Here is a 16260-nt window from a genome sequence, read left to right as displayed (position 1 = left end):
AATAAAATGGATACGCATAAAATAAAACTCCCCCAAATTTTAACAAAGCAAAATGATTTCATAACACAGACATTTAAAATGTTATGAAATAATGAAAAAGAAAATGTCATTTTAAACTACTTGAAGACCAAAGCCAGACCAGAATGCAGAGACTTGCCTCCTTGGTAGAACATTTCACTGGCAGATGACACTCACCCTTCAGGATCAACAGAACCTGCCCACTGAACACTGCAGAGAACTGAAGGCACAATCTCAAAAATCTAGGTCTGCCCTGTCTGAAGGGTCACCTCTCTGTGTCTACAAAAGCCAAAACTCAACAGCACACTTGGACAGGAACCACTAACCAAAACTTCCATTCTGTGATTTCTACTAAGCTTTAGAAAAATCTGCTTCCTGCTTGCTTGCAGTCTGCAATGCTGAAGTTTATTAATTTATAGGCATGCCACAAAGGACATCTTTGGATGGGGCCAAGGACAAGTGTGTTTCAATATGTATTTCCTGTTTAAAAAAAATAGTGACATACTGTAAAATTCTAGTCACTAGTTAAATGTCAGATTGCTTAGGGCCAAGGATAAGCATCTCCAAATATTTTTCAAGACAAATATGTGCCTAAAAATAAAAAAATCTTGCTGTAGAAGGCGGCTATAAATAGTCTTTAGTGAAATACTGATACAAATAGTCTTACTTTTAAAACCAGTTTTATAGGATGTGAGGCTATTTCTTTTTGCAAGGCGATTAGCAATTGCATTTAAAAAGAATAAGGTATTGGCATTATTCAAAAAGCCTCAGTTCAAAATGAATGTGGGAGATGAGAAATAACTTAAGACCATATTAATGACTAAAGGAAACTTACCTAAAGGAACCATCCAGATTTGCCCTATGAATGAAACTCAGTTTTGCATCAGCCCAGTAAAGTTTCTGCTCATCAAGATCTATTGTGAGTCCATTTGGCCAATAAATATCTGAATCGACAATTATTTTTCGTGTGCTGCTGTCCATTCCTGCTCGTTCTATCCTGGGTGTTTCACCCCAGTCAGTCCAATACATGTATCTGAAAATCAAAGCAGAGATGCACACAAATTAAATCACAATACATGCTGATTAGCTTTAGGATCAGAAGGGATCACAGCTCTTTGCAAAGCCCTTAAGTGATATATACCCCCAAAACTTTATCACACTTATTAACATACTTACCAACATAAATCAAACCACAGTTCCAGAAGGTGCAAAAAAGTTCCTTCATGAGAGCATCTCTCACAAGCATTGCCTCTGCATAATCTATTACCATTCTCTTTCAATGTTGGGCAGTACCCAATGGTCATAAGCATTTACAACCGAGTATCGTCCTTGCGTGGCCAGTTATTACATGTTAATATCCTAAATCTCATTCTGAAGCAGCTAATCACCTATCCAAGCAGGCAGTGGCCATAGCTGAGCTTCCTTTTTCAAGTCTGTATACAGAAAAGAATACAAAATCAGGTGCCCTCAAATTCATTTCTACCAATAAATAAGTCATGAATCTGTGCATACTTAGAATGACATTAGAATAAATTTTGGGGTTCTTTTTTTTCCCCATCCCATGTGTTGGCTTTCCCAATGCCAACACAGCCATTTCTGGCATGGACTGTGTCAGGAAGCCTTTGCCCTGAGTGAGCCTTCGAACTGAGGTGTCTGCACACTGGACTCTCCAGTACTGAGGGTTCATCACGCTGTGTCAGACCAACCAACAGCGCTGGATGGGCACCAGCTGGGTCAGTGCACTGAGCTACACCTAAGCTAAGCCCTGCTACCACCAGAGCTCCAGAAAAGCATGGTGAAGAGGCATCTGTTTAGTCTTGCAGAGCCCATGCTTAGCCAGACTTTTCATAAACTTTTCAGAACCTCAGCCCCTCAGATCCCCTGAAGAAGACAGCACTGGCTGTGCAGCCACGCTAGGGAACACAGAGGAAGAGAATGCAATCCACCTGGGTAATGAAGCAGTGATTACACTTGTTAACTGCAGTCATGTTCTTCAGCATGACATACTCCCCTTTGCAACAACAGGCTGAGGGGAGACCTCCTGGCCCTCTCCAGCTCCCTGACAGGAGGGTGCAGAGAGGGGGGATGAGTGTCTTGTACCAAGGAGCCAGCGCCAGGCCCCGAGGGAATGGCCTCAAGCTGCCCCGGGCAGGGTCAGGCTGGCTCTGAGGAAGGATTTCTGTGCAGAAGGGGCTGTTGGGCATTGGAATGGGCTGCCCAGGGCAGGGGGGGAGTCCCCATCCCTGGAGGGGTTGAAGAGTTGGGTTGACCGAGCGCTGAGGGATCTGGTGGAATTGGGAACTGTTAATGTTGAGTTGATTGTTGGACTGAATGATCTGCAAGGTCTTTTCCAACCTAGACGATTCTGTGATCCTGTGAAAAGATGCTTCTGTAAACTGCAGTAGCTCTGTAGCTGCTTCACACACAGCTGAGGCCATCATTTCAGCCAAGGAGGAGCAGGCAGCTGCGCAGTTATCCCCAGGACATGTCTCTCACAGCACATGGTTAAAATGCTCTCATCAGCATGTACAGCTGTACCTCCCATTCCAGCACAGTCACAGCACCTATTTAGACCATTCTGATCATAGCAGCATAGATAATCATTAGCATGTTTATCCCACTGAACAGAGGAATACATATAAAAATATAGACAGACAGAGAGAAATGACTCACTTGTATCACAATACACATACACTTGCGTGTGGGAGGGTAAAACAAGGAGCTTTCTAGTTGAAATGGTAAAGCTTCCATGCAGGTGAGCCCTCAGGCTTCTGAGACAGCTCTCCTCAGAGTGACTGCAGAGGACTCGCCTTCCCCAAAACATCCTGGCTCCTGCAGTCAGGATAGACTGACTGCTCCTGAAGCAGCAGCAGTAACTGAGCTGCCCCAGTTCACAGGACAACCTATGAATGTAAATTGTCACTCATTTTGGTTTTCCTTAACAAGTCAGGCTATAATTTGTGGCAGCTCAAACTGTGTGGGGAAGCAGCTATTGACAAACAACAGAAGCCAGAGAAAAGCAGACATAAAAGGAACTGTGTACCCAGCTGGTGAATCAGACTGTGAAACTCATCCGGCCAAATACTCATTTTTGGTCAGGTCAAATCAGTTCTCTGATCCGTCTCACCTGCACTAGGCTTGAAGTATGCAAAGGACACCTTGAGCCATCTCTACAGGAATGAAGATGGACAAAAGATGGACTGTTGAATTGAGAAAAACCTGATTCTTAAAGGTGGCCTTGGGCTATATCACATGGTTATGACAGTCCCACACTTACTCATATATTGAAATGTATAAATACAGGCTAAAATAGAGCCTAGATCAAAATCAAAAATCCTATGACAGTTATTTAAAAACACAAACAAAGGAGACAAAACTAGCTAAGTCCAATTAAGCTTAAAAATCAGGTTAAAATAAAAAGGATGAAAATATATCCCCAAAATTACACTTGAGCAGAATATTCCTCTCCTGAAGCCTCCCATTGTCGTTGCAGCCTGCCCTGAAGCAAAATGCATTCAGATGAAGGAAAAAAAAAGAGAGAGAAAAAAAAGAAAAAGTCTGTAAGCCAAAAGGCCCTCATGGCTTTTCTGTGAGATGAAAGGAGTTCCAGCTCCAGAGCCTCTCCCCCAAAAAACACCTGTTGCCTAATTTCATAGGTGATGGCCACACAGAGATGGCTGGGCAGAAGTATACTTTCAGCTTCGCGCATTAATTTGCCACATCCCTACATTTTAGCTCATTAACAAGTACAGACTGAGCTTGCTCAATCCTAATCAATGCCTGTGTCACTCAAAGGTCTAAAACTACACAGTATTAGCAAAGGAACTGTACCGCAAAGGAGGGTGAAGATGCATTTAGACAACACGTAGAACAATCTAAATGCAGGCAGCATTCTTTCAAAGCACTTCTCTCACAGTTGGACGTTTTTAACACAACACATAAAAGATTATTAGTATCCTGTCACCATGATGTTCTGATTGCAGTGTGTCTCTGCAACCCTTTAAGTATCATAAAGCTGATCTTCCTGGTGAACTTTACAGAATATATTACGTCTCTGCAGTCATCAAGCCCCTACTAAAGTAATGGCTTCATTCCCCCCGCATGCTACAAAGCACTCCCGTGGTCCATCACAGGAAACCATGCCAAGTACTGCAATGGCAAAAGCAGGTCTTGTCTCCATATAACCTCCTCCCCTTTTCCAAAAGGTTTCCACCTTTTTGGCAGGCAGTCGGTAGTGATTCGCCATGAATTATAGGAAATCAGCTCTGGTTTGGGAATCTTGTAACACACCAAGACCCTGAACTGAGAGTTTGAATATAAACTTTTCCTGCAGCAGGAGTGGGAGGCAGGCTCTGGTCTCCCTAAGCCTATTTAAACCCATGCCACTGCCAAACGGAGCAGTTCCTTTCCTGGCTCCTACCCTGGGTGCTGACATTAGCACCCTCCAAGAAAATAAACAAAAAAAACCTTTCAGTTACCTTAGCAAATGATCTGTCTGACCAACGGTCCCACAGCAGTGGTGCTTAAACAGAAGGAACAAATAAAGGCAGCAGCCATGCAGCCGAAGTCACCTATGGAACTGCCCCAGAGAAAGACAGTCATTACTCTCCAACTTTCCCTAGATCAGTCACTAATTAGTGCCCTGGACTCTACAATTAGCTAGGGCAGGCCTCTTCATCCCTTCTCTCCCACCATAATATCTAGGCAGTTTCGACATTTTTTTGGTCAACACAAGGCACAACACAGCATTAGACATCAAATTTTAATAGGCCATAAAATGTCATGTTTTAAATGCATGGCTGTAGGGATTTTAAAGAATGCACAGTCTTTTTTACCCTCCTCTATCTTGAGTGAAAAAGCTAGCTCAAGCCAAATTAGATAGTGTCCTGACTGAGACACCCTACACTGAGATTCAGCTGAAGACAGAAATTTCAGGGGCATGTTATAAATCCTACAGAAAAAAAAGTACAGTTATTATGGAAAGAATGACGCAAGCTTAGCTGAAGCACCACTGCAAATTTAAATGGAACACTAACAGCAGAAGATAAAAATTGGGGGGAGGAGGGAGGGCAAAGAAGCTTCCTTCAGGTGATTAGTTATGAAGAGAAAGACAAAGGCTTTATCCTACCCCTGAAAAAACCTATGGATCTCTTTAAGAAAATGAGTCTTCTGTCAAAACTACTAAAATCTGCTTGCCCTAGCCAGGTTCATCAGATAAAGAGCCATACAGGAAAAACAGTGGAGAAATTCAGTATTTTAGTAACGTCCAGTAGTAGCCATCATGTCTTACACTTTGCATCTTCCAAATGCCCCAGGACACAGGATCAATTCTTACACAAACAGCAGATATTTTTGGTTGGGGCTTTATGGGGGGCGGGGAGAACATGGCAAAAAGCTCAAAGTGGGTTCTCAGAGAAAAAAAACAGTCTGTGCACTGACAGTTTATATGTGAGGAACTGATTTACATCAACCTGATTTAAATTAACTTTAATTAATAGAGTTTAAACCTGTTAAAATTACCTAATCCGGGGGCCTGGAGTGGTAAGTGACCCATTATTTCTCCAGGGAAAAAAAAAAGCTTTAATTTTTTTTGAACCTGCTCAGTAACCCACATTTCTTCCTGACCCTAACAAAAACCAAGCACTTCTAAACAGTCTAGACACCATTAATGCTTCTGGGACAGCTGACAGTTCAGGACTGATTTTTTTGTTTTTCAAATATAACCTTTTTTGCTGGTGTCCAGTACATTAACAATCCCTATCATTTTCATTTCACTATAAAATTGGATATTTAGTCCAGGTAAGGTTTCAGGTAAATTCAGTAGACTATGCAAAGAAGCCCAGCCCAGCACTACCTGTGCTACTGAACGTTCCCTGTTTTGGAAGCCTGTTGAAAAGATATACACTGAATAATGATGAAGAGCCTAAGCATGTATTTGGGTAGATTTGTTTGTCTGGTTGATTTTGCTGGTGGTGATGGTATATTTAAATGTAAATTACACAATTTAAAATATCCCCAGGCATACCGTAACAACTCTATGGAGCTAAAAATATTAAAACCAGTACTTGGTATCTTACTAGACATTAGACTGATCACGTGTTTAAGACAGATTTAGCATCCCAGGAGTTTTGTACCTAGCTTGCAGTAGGTCACTAAAAGTGTAACAGCACTGAGGCTATTAAAGAAAATGAAAACATCAATTCCTAAAGAGCTAATAACAAAAAAAAAAAAAAAAAGAGTGAGCAAAATTCACTGCTAAGCAGCTATCACAAAATCAGTACTCTCAAAAACCCCCAACCAAATAGGACTAGAGTAGCACTGAACTAAAAGATGCCCTGGGGCAAACTCTTAGGTTACTTTACTAAGTTCTTCAGAGATGCCCAGTGTCTTCTCCCTTACTGGGTTTTAACTCCGGACTTTCAAGGCAAAAACAAAGTGGTGGCAGGGGGCAGAAGAGATTAACATCTAATAATAATTTCTCAACAACTGCACCAATTCTGTCCCAAACCAAATTGCACTTTGCTACACCAAAGAAACCAGCAGGAACAAAACAGCAAAAGCCAGAGCTTCCTCGGGGAGAAGACATGTGTACTTCTTTCTGAACACACAACCACTAACAGTGCATCCAGTCCTTCATCCAGTATCCAGAAGTACCAGACTAAGAACTGAGTTTGTAAAATTCAGTTACTGCTCTATCAGTAAGCACAGTAGTTGCAAGCTTCCCCACCAAGCTTTCTGGTCAGAAGAAATTACAGAAATGCAGTTCAACTGCAGTCAGCAAGTCACTGGGTTTTGGCACATATTTAATTACCACATTGAATGAAAGCTTGAATAGTCCTTCAGTATCATCAGAAGAATGGGACTGAAAGACACCTTGCAAAAACAAATTTTAAAGTTGGTAAACTGCACTGCACTGGTCTTTCCTATTTTTTTTCCCCACTTAACTGATTTTAAAATTCCAGGTGCAGAAGCAAAAACAGGATGAAGACCGTATTTCCCCTCAGTTTTAAAGCTGCAGGTCATTTCTTATTTCCTGCTGCTTCATCTCTTGTCATTATTTTTGCAGAGATTAGAAATCGTGGCCATGCCCTCAAAGAGCAGCCGATCAGCCATCTGAGCTGGAAGGTATCACAGACATAATAAAAAGCGGCCAACACTGCCCAAACACTTTTTCCACCTCCCGAATATGCAATACTGTTGCCAAACCTTACATAACCTGCTTACACAAAAGGGGCCAGTTGTACAGATGATGTAAATCAGCACAAACTTCTCCAATTTCAACAATGTTCTCAAACTTATACAAGGCCAGGGCATGAAACAGGAGTTTACAGGAAACTGCTATGAAGTTTAGATTCCTGCACATTTAAAACTTACTTTTCCCATCCCAACTTTAAAGTTACAAAAACTCAACTGCAAAACTAAGTAACACTAAGTGTTTACAGAAGGGAAAAGAATGGCTTGCAAAGCATTAAGTTGCAAATTACTTACTCAAATTACCTTCTTTTTTTTTTTTTTTTTTTTTTTTTTTTTTTTTTTTTTTTTTTTTTTACTTGAGCACTGAACTTTGAGACCTGGATGTTCCTGACAAAAAAAATTACATCAAACCCAAAAATATGCCACAGCAGGTACCCATCACATCTAATCACATCATATTCAAAGACATGTATTTAAAGCAAAGCAAACAAAACCTCTGAGAATCACCTACAGTTTTCCTACATCTTTTATTCTGACAGGTTTATTCTTTAAAAATATATACCCACATATATATATATATATATATATACACACAACACACACTATTTGGCAACTGAAAACAAAGAGGAAAAACATAATTGCCTGTCAATTGATGGATGCTCAAATATTATTGCAATGAAGTAGTTGCAAGGAAAGAGCACATCTTTCCCTGCTCACCCAGATGGAAAGGAGTAAGACACCCTAGTGATTTCTCAAAGGTAAACAAGCACACATTCAATACAGCTTCAGTAGTCGGTTAAAAAGCCAGGTTACATGACCCCATGAAGCTGAAGAATCCTCAGAGAGAGGGACTCAAGATTTCCAAACCCACTAAAGCTAGAGAAGAAGGGCAGCTGTAAGGAGATACATGCAATACTCCTCAGGGGGGGTTAGTAAGATAATTTTCAACCTGGAAAGCAGTTTTACTGCAATACCGCTGATATCCTGACAAAAAGAAACTGCACTGGTAGGATTTCCTGCGGGGGTGGGGGGGGAAAGGAGTTGCACATGCTTTGTGCGTTATGCACTTTCACCTCTAAAAGAATGTCCAGCACATTCGTAAGCAAAAACAGAAACACAGAAAACAGGCGAACAACTATAAGAAGATAGAATAAGCCCTCATAGCTGCTCCTCAATCAGTAGATAAGGTACAGAAGACAACGCAGTATAACTTTTTCTTCCCTGACGTTTCTGAAGAGATAAGAATAAGTATTATATATAAATTATATATAAAGAAATTATTTCCTATTGAAAGCACTTCACAAGCAACTCAGCATTATACTACCTCTATAGCGTGGTCAGGGAAGTGCAGAAAACAAAGTAGGAAAAGGACCTTACGAGGTCATGAACCCTGCACCAAAAATGCTGCTTTTTCACAGAATCATTGAATATCTGAGACTGGAAGGGACCTCTGGAGATTTGTCTACTATAACCCCACCACTCAAAGCAGTGTCAACCAGAGTAGGTTACCCAGGATCTCATCCAGTCAGGTTCTGAGTATCTTTAAGGTTGGAGACTCCACAAACTTTATGGACAACCTATTCCAGCGGTTCATTACCCTCTCAATAAGAATTTTCTTTCATTTAATTGGGACTTCCTCTACTTCAGTTTGTGCCTGCTCCCTCTAGTCCTTTCACTGGATACCACTGAAAAGAATCTGGCTCCACTGTCTTTACTCCTTCACATCACATATTTATACACAGTGGTAAGGTCCCCTGAGGCTCCTCTTTTCCAGGGTAAACAATCCCAACTCCACCAGCCCTGCCTTCTACGGTGGATGCTCCAATCCCATAATCATCTTTGTGGCCCTCTGTTAGGCTCACCCCAGCATGTCCACATCCCTTGTGTGCTGAGGAACCCAGAACTGAGCCCAGGGGTGGCCTCACCAGCACGGACTAGAGGGGAAGGCTCAGCTCACCCCATCTGCCGGCAGCACTCCTTCTAACAAAGCCCAGGATGCTGCTGGCTTTCTTTGCAGCAAGGGCATATTGCTGGCCCATATATTCAGTTCATTGACCCCAGGTCCTCTTCTTCTTTCAAAAAATATTATTTATTTTAGGAAAGTGAAAAATAGTCCAAATCTCACTACATTCAATTCATTTTAAGACACTCTGCAGCAACTCAGAAGTCAGGGAATCTTCCTATCAAACTGCAGAATGAACTGTTGAACTCTCTCTCTCCATCCATTTGTGAGATACCTGCCACCCTCTGCCGTTTTCACGTAGACCCAGTCATGACTTAACCTCGGACTACTAACTGTACCTAAAGTTAAGCTTAGATTTCTTTCTCTCTCCTTAAGGAACACTGGATTAAAGCAGATCAGGAGAGTCCAAGAAATTATGTCTACACATGGTACTGACTTAGCAGAGGACAGGGGTCCAGCAAACATATTGAACAGTAATTCAATTGTTCAAAGTGTTGGTTGCTCTCCTACCCACAGATCTCACAGCTGCCCTTAAACATTTCGCTCAGGCCAATGCATTTTATCTACTTCAGTGTGTTGGTTCAGTTTAACTCAATGTTTGGGAAAACAGTACACTCAAATGACAGCCAATAATGTGTCAAGGCAAATTGCTTACTTCAGTTTATGCTACTGCTTACTTTTACGGGAGAAAATTTGGACCATGTTTTGATTTAAAACCAAAGCCACCCATTCATGACAAACAGAAAGGTGCCAGCCCAGCCAAACCAACACCTTGTATATGCCATGATTTCCATGCTGCCTCTGTGCAGCTATAACCTGCACCCATCAAGTCCTCTAATCAAAGAGAATCCCAGCTTCTGCCATCTCTCTGTCCCAGAGCCAAAGCTACAAGACCAGAGCTGTGTTCCTGTCTTTACATGAGAAACCGGTGCAACGCATACTGGCACTGAGACAACCAAAGCCATCCTGTTACTCCTTCTATCCCCTTAAGAAATGGTGAGGAAATTAAAAAGATTAAGAATATCATGATTCCCAAACTACTTAAGAAGACTAAATGTGTACAGAGCAAAGAAGCTTCAGCCTCCAGGACTCAAGATATGAAGAATTACAGAACTTGTAGCAAAAAAGGAGTGCTAACAGGGCAGGGAGTCCAATGGGGTTATTAAGGAAATCTACACATTTCCACCTCTTCCCCATGCAATTACAGCTGAGGGGAAAAAAAAAAGTAAATCACTTTTTTCTGCTACCTCTAAACAAGCAGTTCTGCTCTCAAATGAAGCAAATGGTCTTTGAACAACTTATCTTTAGTTAAATCTATGAGAAGGAAGAGGGAGAAGTAAGCAAAAGAAACCAATGAAACATTTATGGAAAGGCTGTCACCATCAAGGGCATCCATCTGAAAATTAGAGTAAATAACACTTCCCACAAGAACTTCAAGTTTCTCATGCATCAGGCTATTTGCAGCTCTTTGGACACGCAACATGTCAAAAGCTTTCCAACTCCCAGAAATTACTGCCATACCAAGATACTGGATATGACTCGTAACCAATTTTATGGTTGAGTACTTCTCTTACATTCTAAGAAAACAACTGTGCTACTCATATATTCATTCTCATTACAGCATTTCAAATAATTAACCAAAAGCTTCAAAATAATTTTATACTTGAAATTCATTACTAAACAGAGACACACAGGATATAAACTGATCTCTAGCTTTCAAGGCAGCAATACTCATGTTTCACTGAAAACCGGGGGCATCTTCTGCATTTTAACTGAGTAGCCATGAGTGAAAGTAAGAGTTGCTAAAAAGCATAATCTACCCATACCCTGTTTGATGCTTTTATTCTCCAGTATTTACAACAGTCGCAAGTTTTTATTCAGTACTCCACCTCCCCTCAACTATTCCAAAGGTGTTAAGATCAGATGATACACTGTTAAAAACATGTCACCATTCACTGTCATTTAAATCAAAGTATTCAAAGCCTCAGGCTAATTCAGTTCATACAGATGAGGCTTAAGCACACAGATGCCAACGGTTTCAATGCAGAAAGCCAACATGCTTAACCTTAAGGACACAACATAGTGTGACACCTTCTCTTCTGCTTTTCTGCAGAGGTGGATGGCGGACTTCATTTCACGTTGTGGTGTTCACAGTGGGATGTTATGCCCAGTGTAGCATTTGCCTAATAAATATCTTTTATTCCATTTTGAGTGTAATTCTTCAAGACATGGACTAGTTTGGGAGAAGAGAGTAGAATGTACTGAATGTACAGTGATCATCCTCAGGAATGTTGTAGGTGTCATGACCAAGCATGGGAGTGTATAGGATGCAGGATAACAGTGCATGGGAGGTGAGCTAGTTGACATCTAGAGATTCCTCTCAATGCCTGTTTTTCTGTGATTTCCACCTGACATTCAGAAGTTGATTTTTTTTTTTAATGTTTCGGCAGGCTTGAGAGAAGAGAAGGTGTCACCAATCTGCACAAGAACATGCTCTGTTATCAACAGAAGGAAATTAGATTTGTTTGACACAGAGCATACCATGGGTACTACTAGTATCAGTTAAGCATTTATGAAATGCTTATCTGACACATTTTTCCTCTGGAAACTGAAGTTGATGGGCCTATATCTAATGAAGTTTTCTTCCTCATTCTTTAAGCTTCCATTCACTTCTCAAGAAGAAACTGCGAAAAGGCCAAAATCACGTTTATGAGAATTCTTCCAGACTGAAAGCAAATGTCTATCAACTTTAAGACTTAAAACCAGTTTTAAGAATTCTAGTGTAAATTTCATCAGATTTCACAATCCAGAAAAAAACCCCAAAATTTACTCAAGTGCTCTAATCTGATTTAATTTTAACACAAATTCTTATTCTTCTGTTAGTTGTAATAACTGCATCTGCCACCTGATCAGAAAAAATTAGGAACAAAAATACAAATGTAAAGGTACTGAACGGTTCGTTTTTCCTACCGTCATCCACTTTCCTTCCCCAGAAAATATCAGGAAACAAGGAACAACTGTTTCTAGAGAAGCTCAAACTCAGCGCCTGCTGTGCCTAAATCAAATGTAACTATCACTACTTCACAGATGTACCTATGAAATACTTCAGAACTACTATGTGAAATGAAGCATTCGTAAAAGCAAATTAAATCATAGAATTAAAGCACTGACTGGTTTGGGTTGGAAGAGACCTTAAAAATCACCCAGTTCCAACCCCCCCTGCCATGGGCAGGGACACCTTCCACCAGCCCAGGTTGCCCACAGCCCCGTCCAGCCTGGCCTTGAACCCTTCCAGGGAGGGGGCAGCCACAGCTTCTCTGGGCAGCCTGTGCCAGGGCCTCACCACCCTCACAGTCAAGAACTTCTTCCTTACATTTAACTTAAATCTACTCTCTTTCAGTTTAAAGCCATTACCCCTTGTCCTATCACTACATGCCCTTGTAAAAAGTCCCTCTCCATGTGAAAGCTTTATTCAAATTTGAATGTTTTATTTATTCCACAAATATACATGATGTATGATTTTTCAGTTTATTAGGTTTACTATATTAGATAGTCATTTGAGCAAACATGCTTTTAATTCAATAGGACCCTTGTGCAATACTGGATTTTGTCACTTCTACCCAGAAGAGCAGCTCTATGGAGGCTGATTTTAACTGACCACTGGCTAATTATAAAGAATACATCTATCGTCATAATGCATTTTCACAGACAATTTATTTATGTTGCTTTGTTGCAGTGGATCAATACACTAATCAAACAGGCTAATAATTAGAAATGTCTGCCACAAGTTAAAACCAATAGAGATGTTTCATATAAAGCTGCTGCTCCCAATGGAAAAAACCCTCAACCTGTAGGCTGAACTAATGTTCAGGACAGCAGCACTGGCAACCCAAGGAACTGATCTGAGCAAGAGCCAGAACTGCCAGTCTCACCTCATCTCAAGCAATTCTGCTGATCAATACCAGAAAGTTGCAAGGTGACCAGCTCACATATAGACATCTACATTTTTGGCAAACGAATCTTGTTCCTTATAACAGCCCATTCCACAGTAACTGTTCACACTTGCACACCTTCCCTGGAGCAGTAAATGCAAGATACACAGAAGTCAAGAAGTCCTCCAGGAAGGAAAGAATAGGCTACCACAGACATACAGAAAAGTAAAAACAAGGTAAGATACCTAAACACATGAAAAAGGTGTCTTCTGTTCTTACACTTAATTGTGTTTAAGAAATGCTGCACATCTGTTCTGCAGAGTATTTCTGCAAAGAACTGGCTTTCAAAGTCATGCAAAATAAGCTACGGCTGCATCTCTCCTTCTTCCAAGGATTAGATTTGCAGAAGCAACTGCAACTTCACCATCACCAATAACTTTTAAAAATCTCTCCTTTTGAATTGTAGCAACAATACTTTCTCACCCAGTTGTTCTAATCCAGTTTTCATTAAAAACTAAAATTTTGCGTTTTGGGTATTATAGGAGCAATATCCTATCAGAAATCCCCAGTTAATCCTTTCAGTTTTTCAAACCCAGAGAGTCAAAAAGCACACAATACGGCATGAAATGTATTGCCACAACCAATATTTAAGCTACCTTAACGAAAATAGTCAAAATGCAAGGAACTGCAACCACTTACAAGATGCCAACCTCACACTGGTATTTCATGGAAAGCACCATTCCACTGTCTCTGACCTACATCATTATAAAATATTCAATTTAACATCATATTCCCTCTTTAAATTATACTACTGACCTCTGAATCTAAAGTTAGTTTTCAGAATTAGTTAATTCTGCATAGATTACTTGTTGTCAGTATACACACAGGATTCCTGCTAATTTATTTAAAATACTCCCATACAGCAATTTGCTATGGGAAGGACTCCTTTCACCTAAAGGCATCTGTAGTGGTCAGGATTAAGAGGACAAGGTACCCCCCGGAAAAGGCCTTTGGTCCAACTAAGTCCCTCTACTTTCCCTTTCACTGGTTATGGTTGTACCTTTCCATCAGTTATCTTACAGGCAGATCCAGCATGTGATGAGTCAACAAAACTAAGGATTTTGTTTCTTTGGGTACACATAGTTTCATTTAGTTCTTGTACATCCTTTACGTATTAATCATAAATGTACCCATAACAATTCACATTCATCTGGGAAGCCTTACACAAGAACCCCTGCAAAAGCAACCTGAGAAACTTGCAGCCTGTAGCATGGTAGTTGCTGACATAGCAATCTTAAATTGCCCGCCGTTGATTAGTTTCAATTTTCACTTCTTACACACCAGAAGCAGGTAGTTTCTCAAGAGACTGCCATCTCTCAATGCATGATAAACCCCAAACTACTTTATATTTGTGGTTTATCCTAAGCTCTTGACTTAAAATTAACTAAACTCAGCATCCCTTTGAAAAGAGGCCAGACTCAGTGAAAACGTCAGTTGATGCCAGATTTTCTTACAGATGAGAAACCTACTTATGGGTACTATACAGAATAGGAAGATAAAGTGATCGCCAAGAAAGAGCTGTGAAAACAGCAGCAGATGAGCAGCAAGCCACCTCACTCGTGTGGATTTGTGCACACAAGAGAAGTGCACCTCACCTCCCCTTATCCCAAGGGTCCATCCAGCACAGCAGATGATCTAGTCATCACTGCAATGAATAGAGGGCCCAAACTGCACAAAATCAGTACTATTTGTGCACGGAGACAGCAAACAGCACAAATGTGAAATGGTGGGGAGTACTGAAGACGGAGGGAGGAACCATACAGAGATGCAAATATTTTCCAGAGCACTAGAAGGGACACATCCAGCCTGCTCCCTTATTGCTTCCTAACCTGCTCACCCTAAAGCATTGAGAGTCCCTGGTTTTAGCTGGATTCTTTTACTTGCCAGTGCAAACATGATTATTCAACATGACCACTTAAAAATGTCCTGGTTTTGTTTAGCAGAGCACAGCAAGTGAGAATTCCTGTTTCAACTCGTGCAGATTTACACACCTTGCTGTCTAGATACATTAAACAGACATCACATATCAAATGAAAGCTAATTTACCAGGCAAGATAACTGAGAAAAGTGCAATGGAATAAGTTAGGCAATCATACTGGTTGAATATTTGGCTTGGCACCTAAGAATAGCTGCATTTTTCTTTTTGGCTCTATGTCTGGGCTGTCATTTCTTGCCACAAAATATTTAAGCTCAAACATATGTTCAGCTACAGATCTTGAGAAAAATACCTTGGGAAAATGTAAACTGAAACAAAAGGCTATGTTTCTTTTTCAGAACTAGAAACTTAATATAAATCACCACTGTATCCATTTAAGCATTTAAGTCAAATTAATATTTACCCATGAGCAGGATCCAAAGCTATTGCCCTGGGCTGATCAAGGTCTTGCCAGAAGAGGACTTTTCTAGATGTTCCATTGAGATTAGCTACTTCTATCCTATTGGTTTCTGAATCCGTCCAGTAAAGTTTTTTCCCAATCCAATCACATGCCAGGCCATCCGGGGAAACCAGACCAGAAATGATGACATTCTGCACCACATTCCCAGTTTGGTTAATGTAAGTTTGCTTGATGGCTTCTTCACTCACATCTGTCCAGAAAACGATGCCTTGCGAATACTGGAAGTCAACCGCAGCAGCATCCTCTAAACCACTGACCACCACAGTGGACTCCAGCTTTGTGCCTCCAGCATCCACAAGTCGAACATCCCGCCGGTTGGCAAAAAGCAGAAAGGGAGATGCTACAGAAGAAAAAAAAAAAAAAAAAGGAACATGTTAGTATTACTGGCATCTACAGAAGTTAAAGACTTGTTTTCCTGGATCAGTGAGGCAGGCAGTACAGCAGAAGGAACACGGAAGTTTCACATGAGAGAGAAATATGCAAGCTACCCCAAAACCTCTTCTTTCCACATGTCAGACAAAGGACTAAAATACAGAGAAAAGAGCAGGGCCAATTCTATATCTATGGGACACGGATAGCATCTTCAACACTGTTGAAGAGTTCAAACCGACACCCTTCAACAATACCTTCTGTCAATCCATAAATCCAGGTTTAGAATAAATTAAGTCTTCATAGTTTAAAAGCTTGGTTCACCCAG

General features: G+C 40.8%; 1 protein-coding gene across 1 annotated transcript in view; it reads right to left on the bottom strand.

The window, feature by feature from the left end:
* The window catches only part of LRP5 (LDL receptor related protein 5), a 126209-nt gene extending 110311 nt beyond the window's left edge, over nt 1-15898 (bottom strand). The window contains exons 1-2 of the mRNA XM_026850575.1: nt 15507-15898; nt 854-1051 (exon numbers count right to left, since the gene is read on the bottom strand). Coding sequence (XP_026706376.1) covers nt 854-1047 — 194 coding nt within the window. The 5' untranslated portion in view covers nt 1048-1051; nt 15507-15898. The remainder of the gene's footprint in view (nt 1-853; nt 1052-15506) is intronic.
* Nucleotides 15899-16260: the final 362 nt, after the last annotated feature.

This window comes from Athene cunicularia (assembly GCF_003259725.1).
Source record: "Athene cunicularia isolate RWA chromosome 5 unlocalized genomic scaffold, athCun1 chr5_part2, whole genome shotgun sequence".
Taxonomy (NCBI): domain Eukaryota; kingdom Metazoa; phylum Chordata; class Aves; order Strigiformes; family Strigidae; genus Athene; species Athene cunicularia.
The sequence above is the reverse complement of the archived record's forward strand: the minus strand, read 5'-3'. Positions and strand labels throughout refer to the sequence as shown.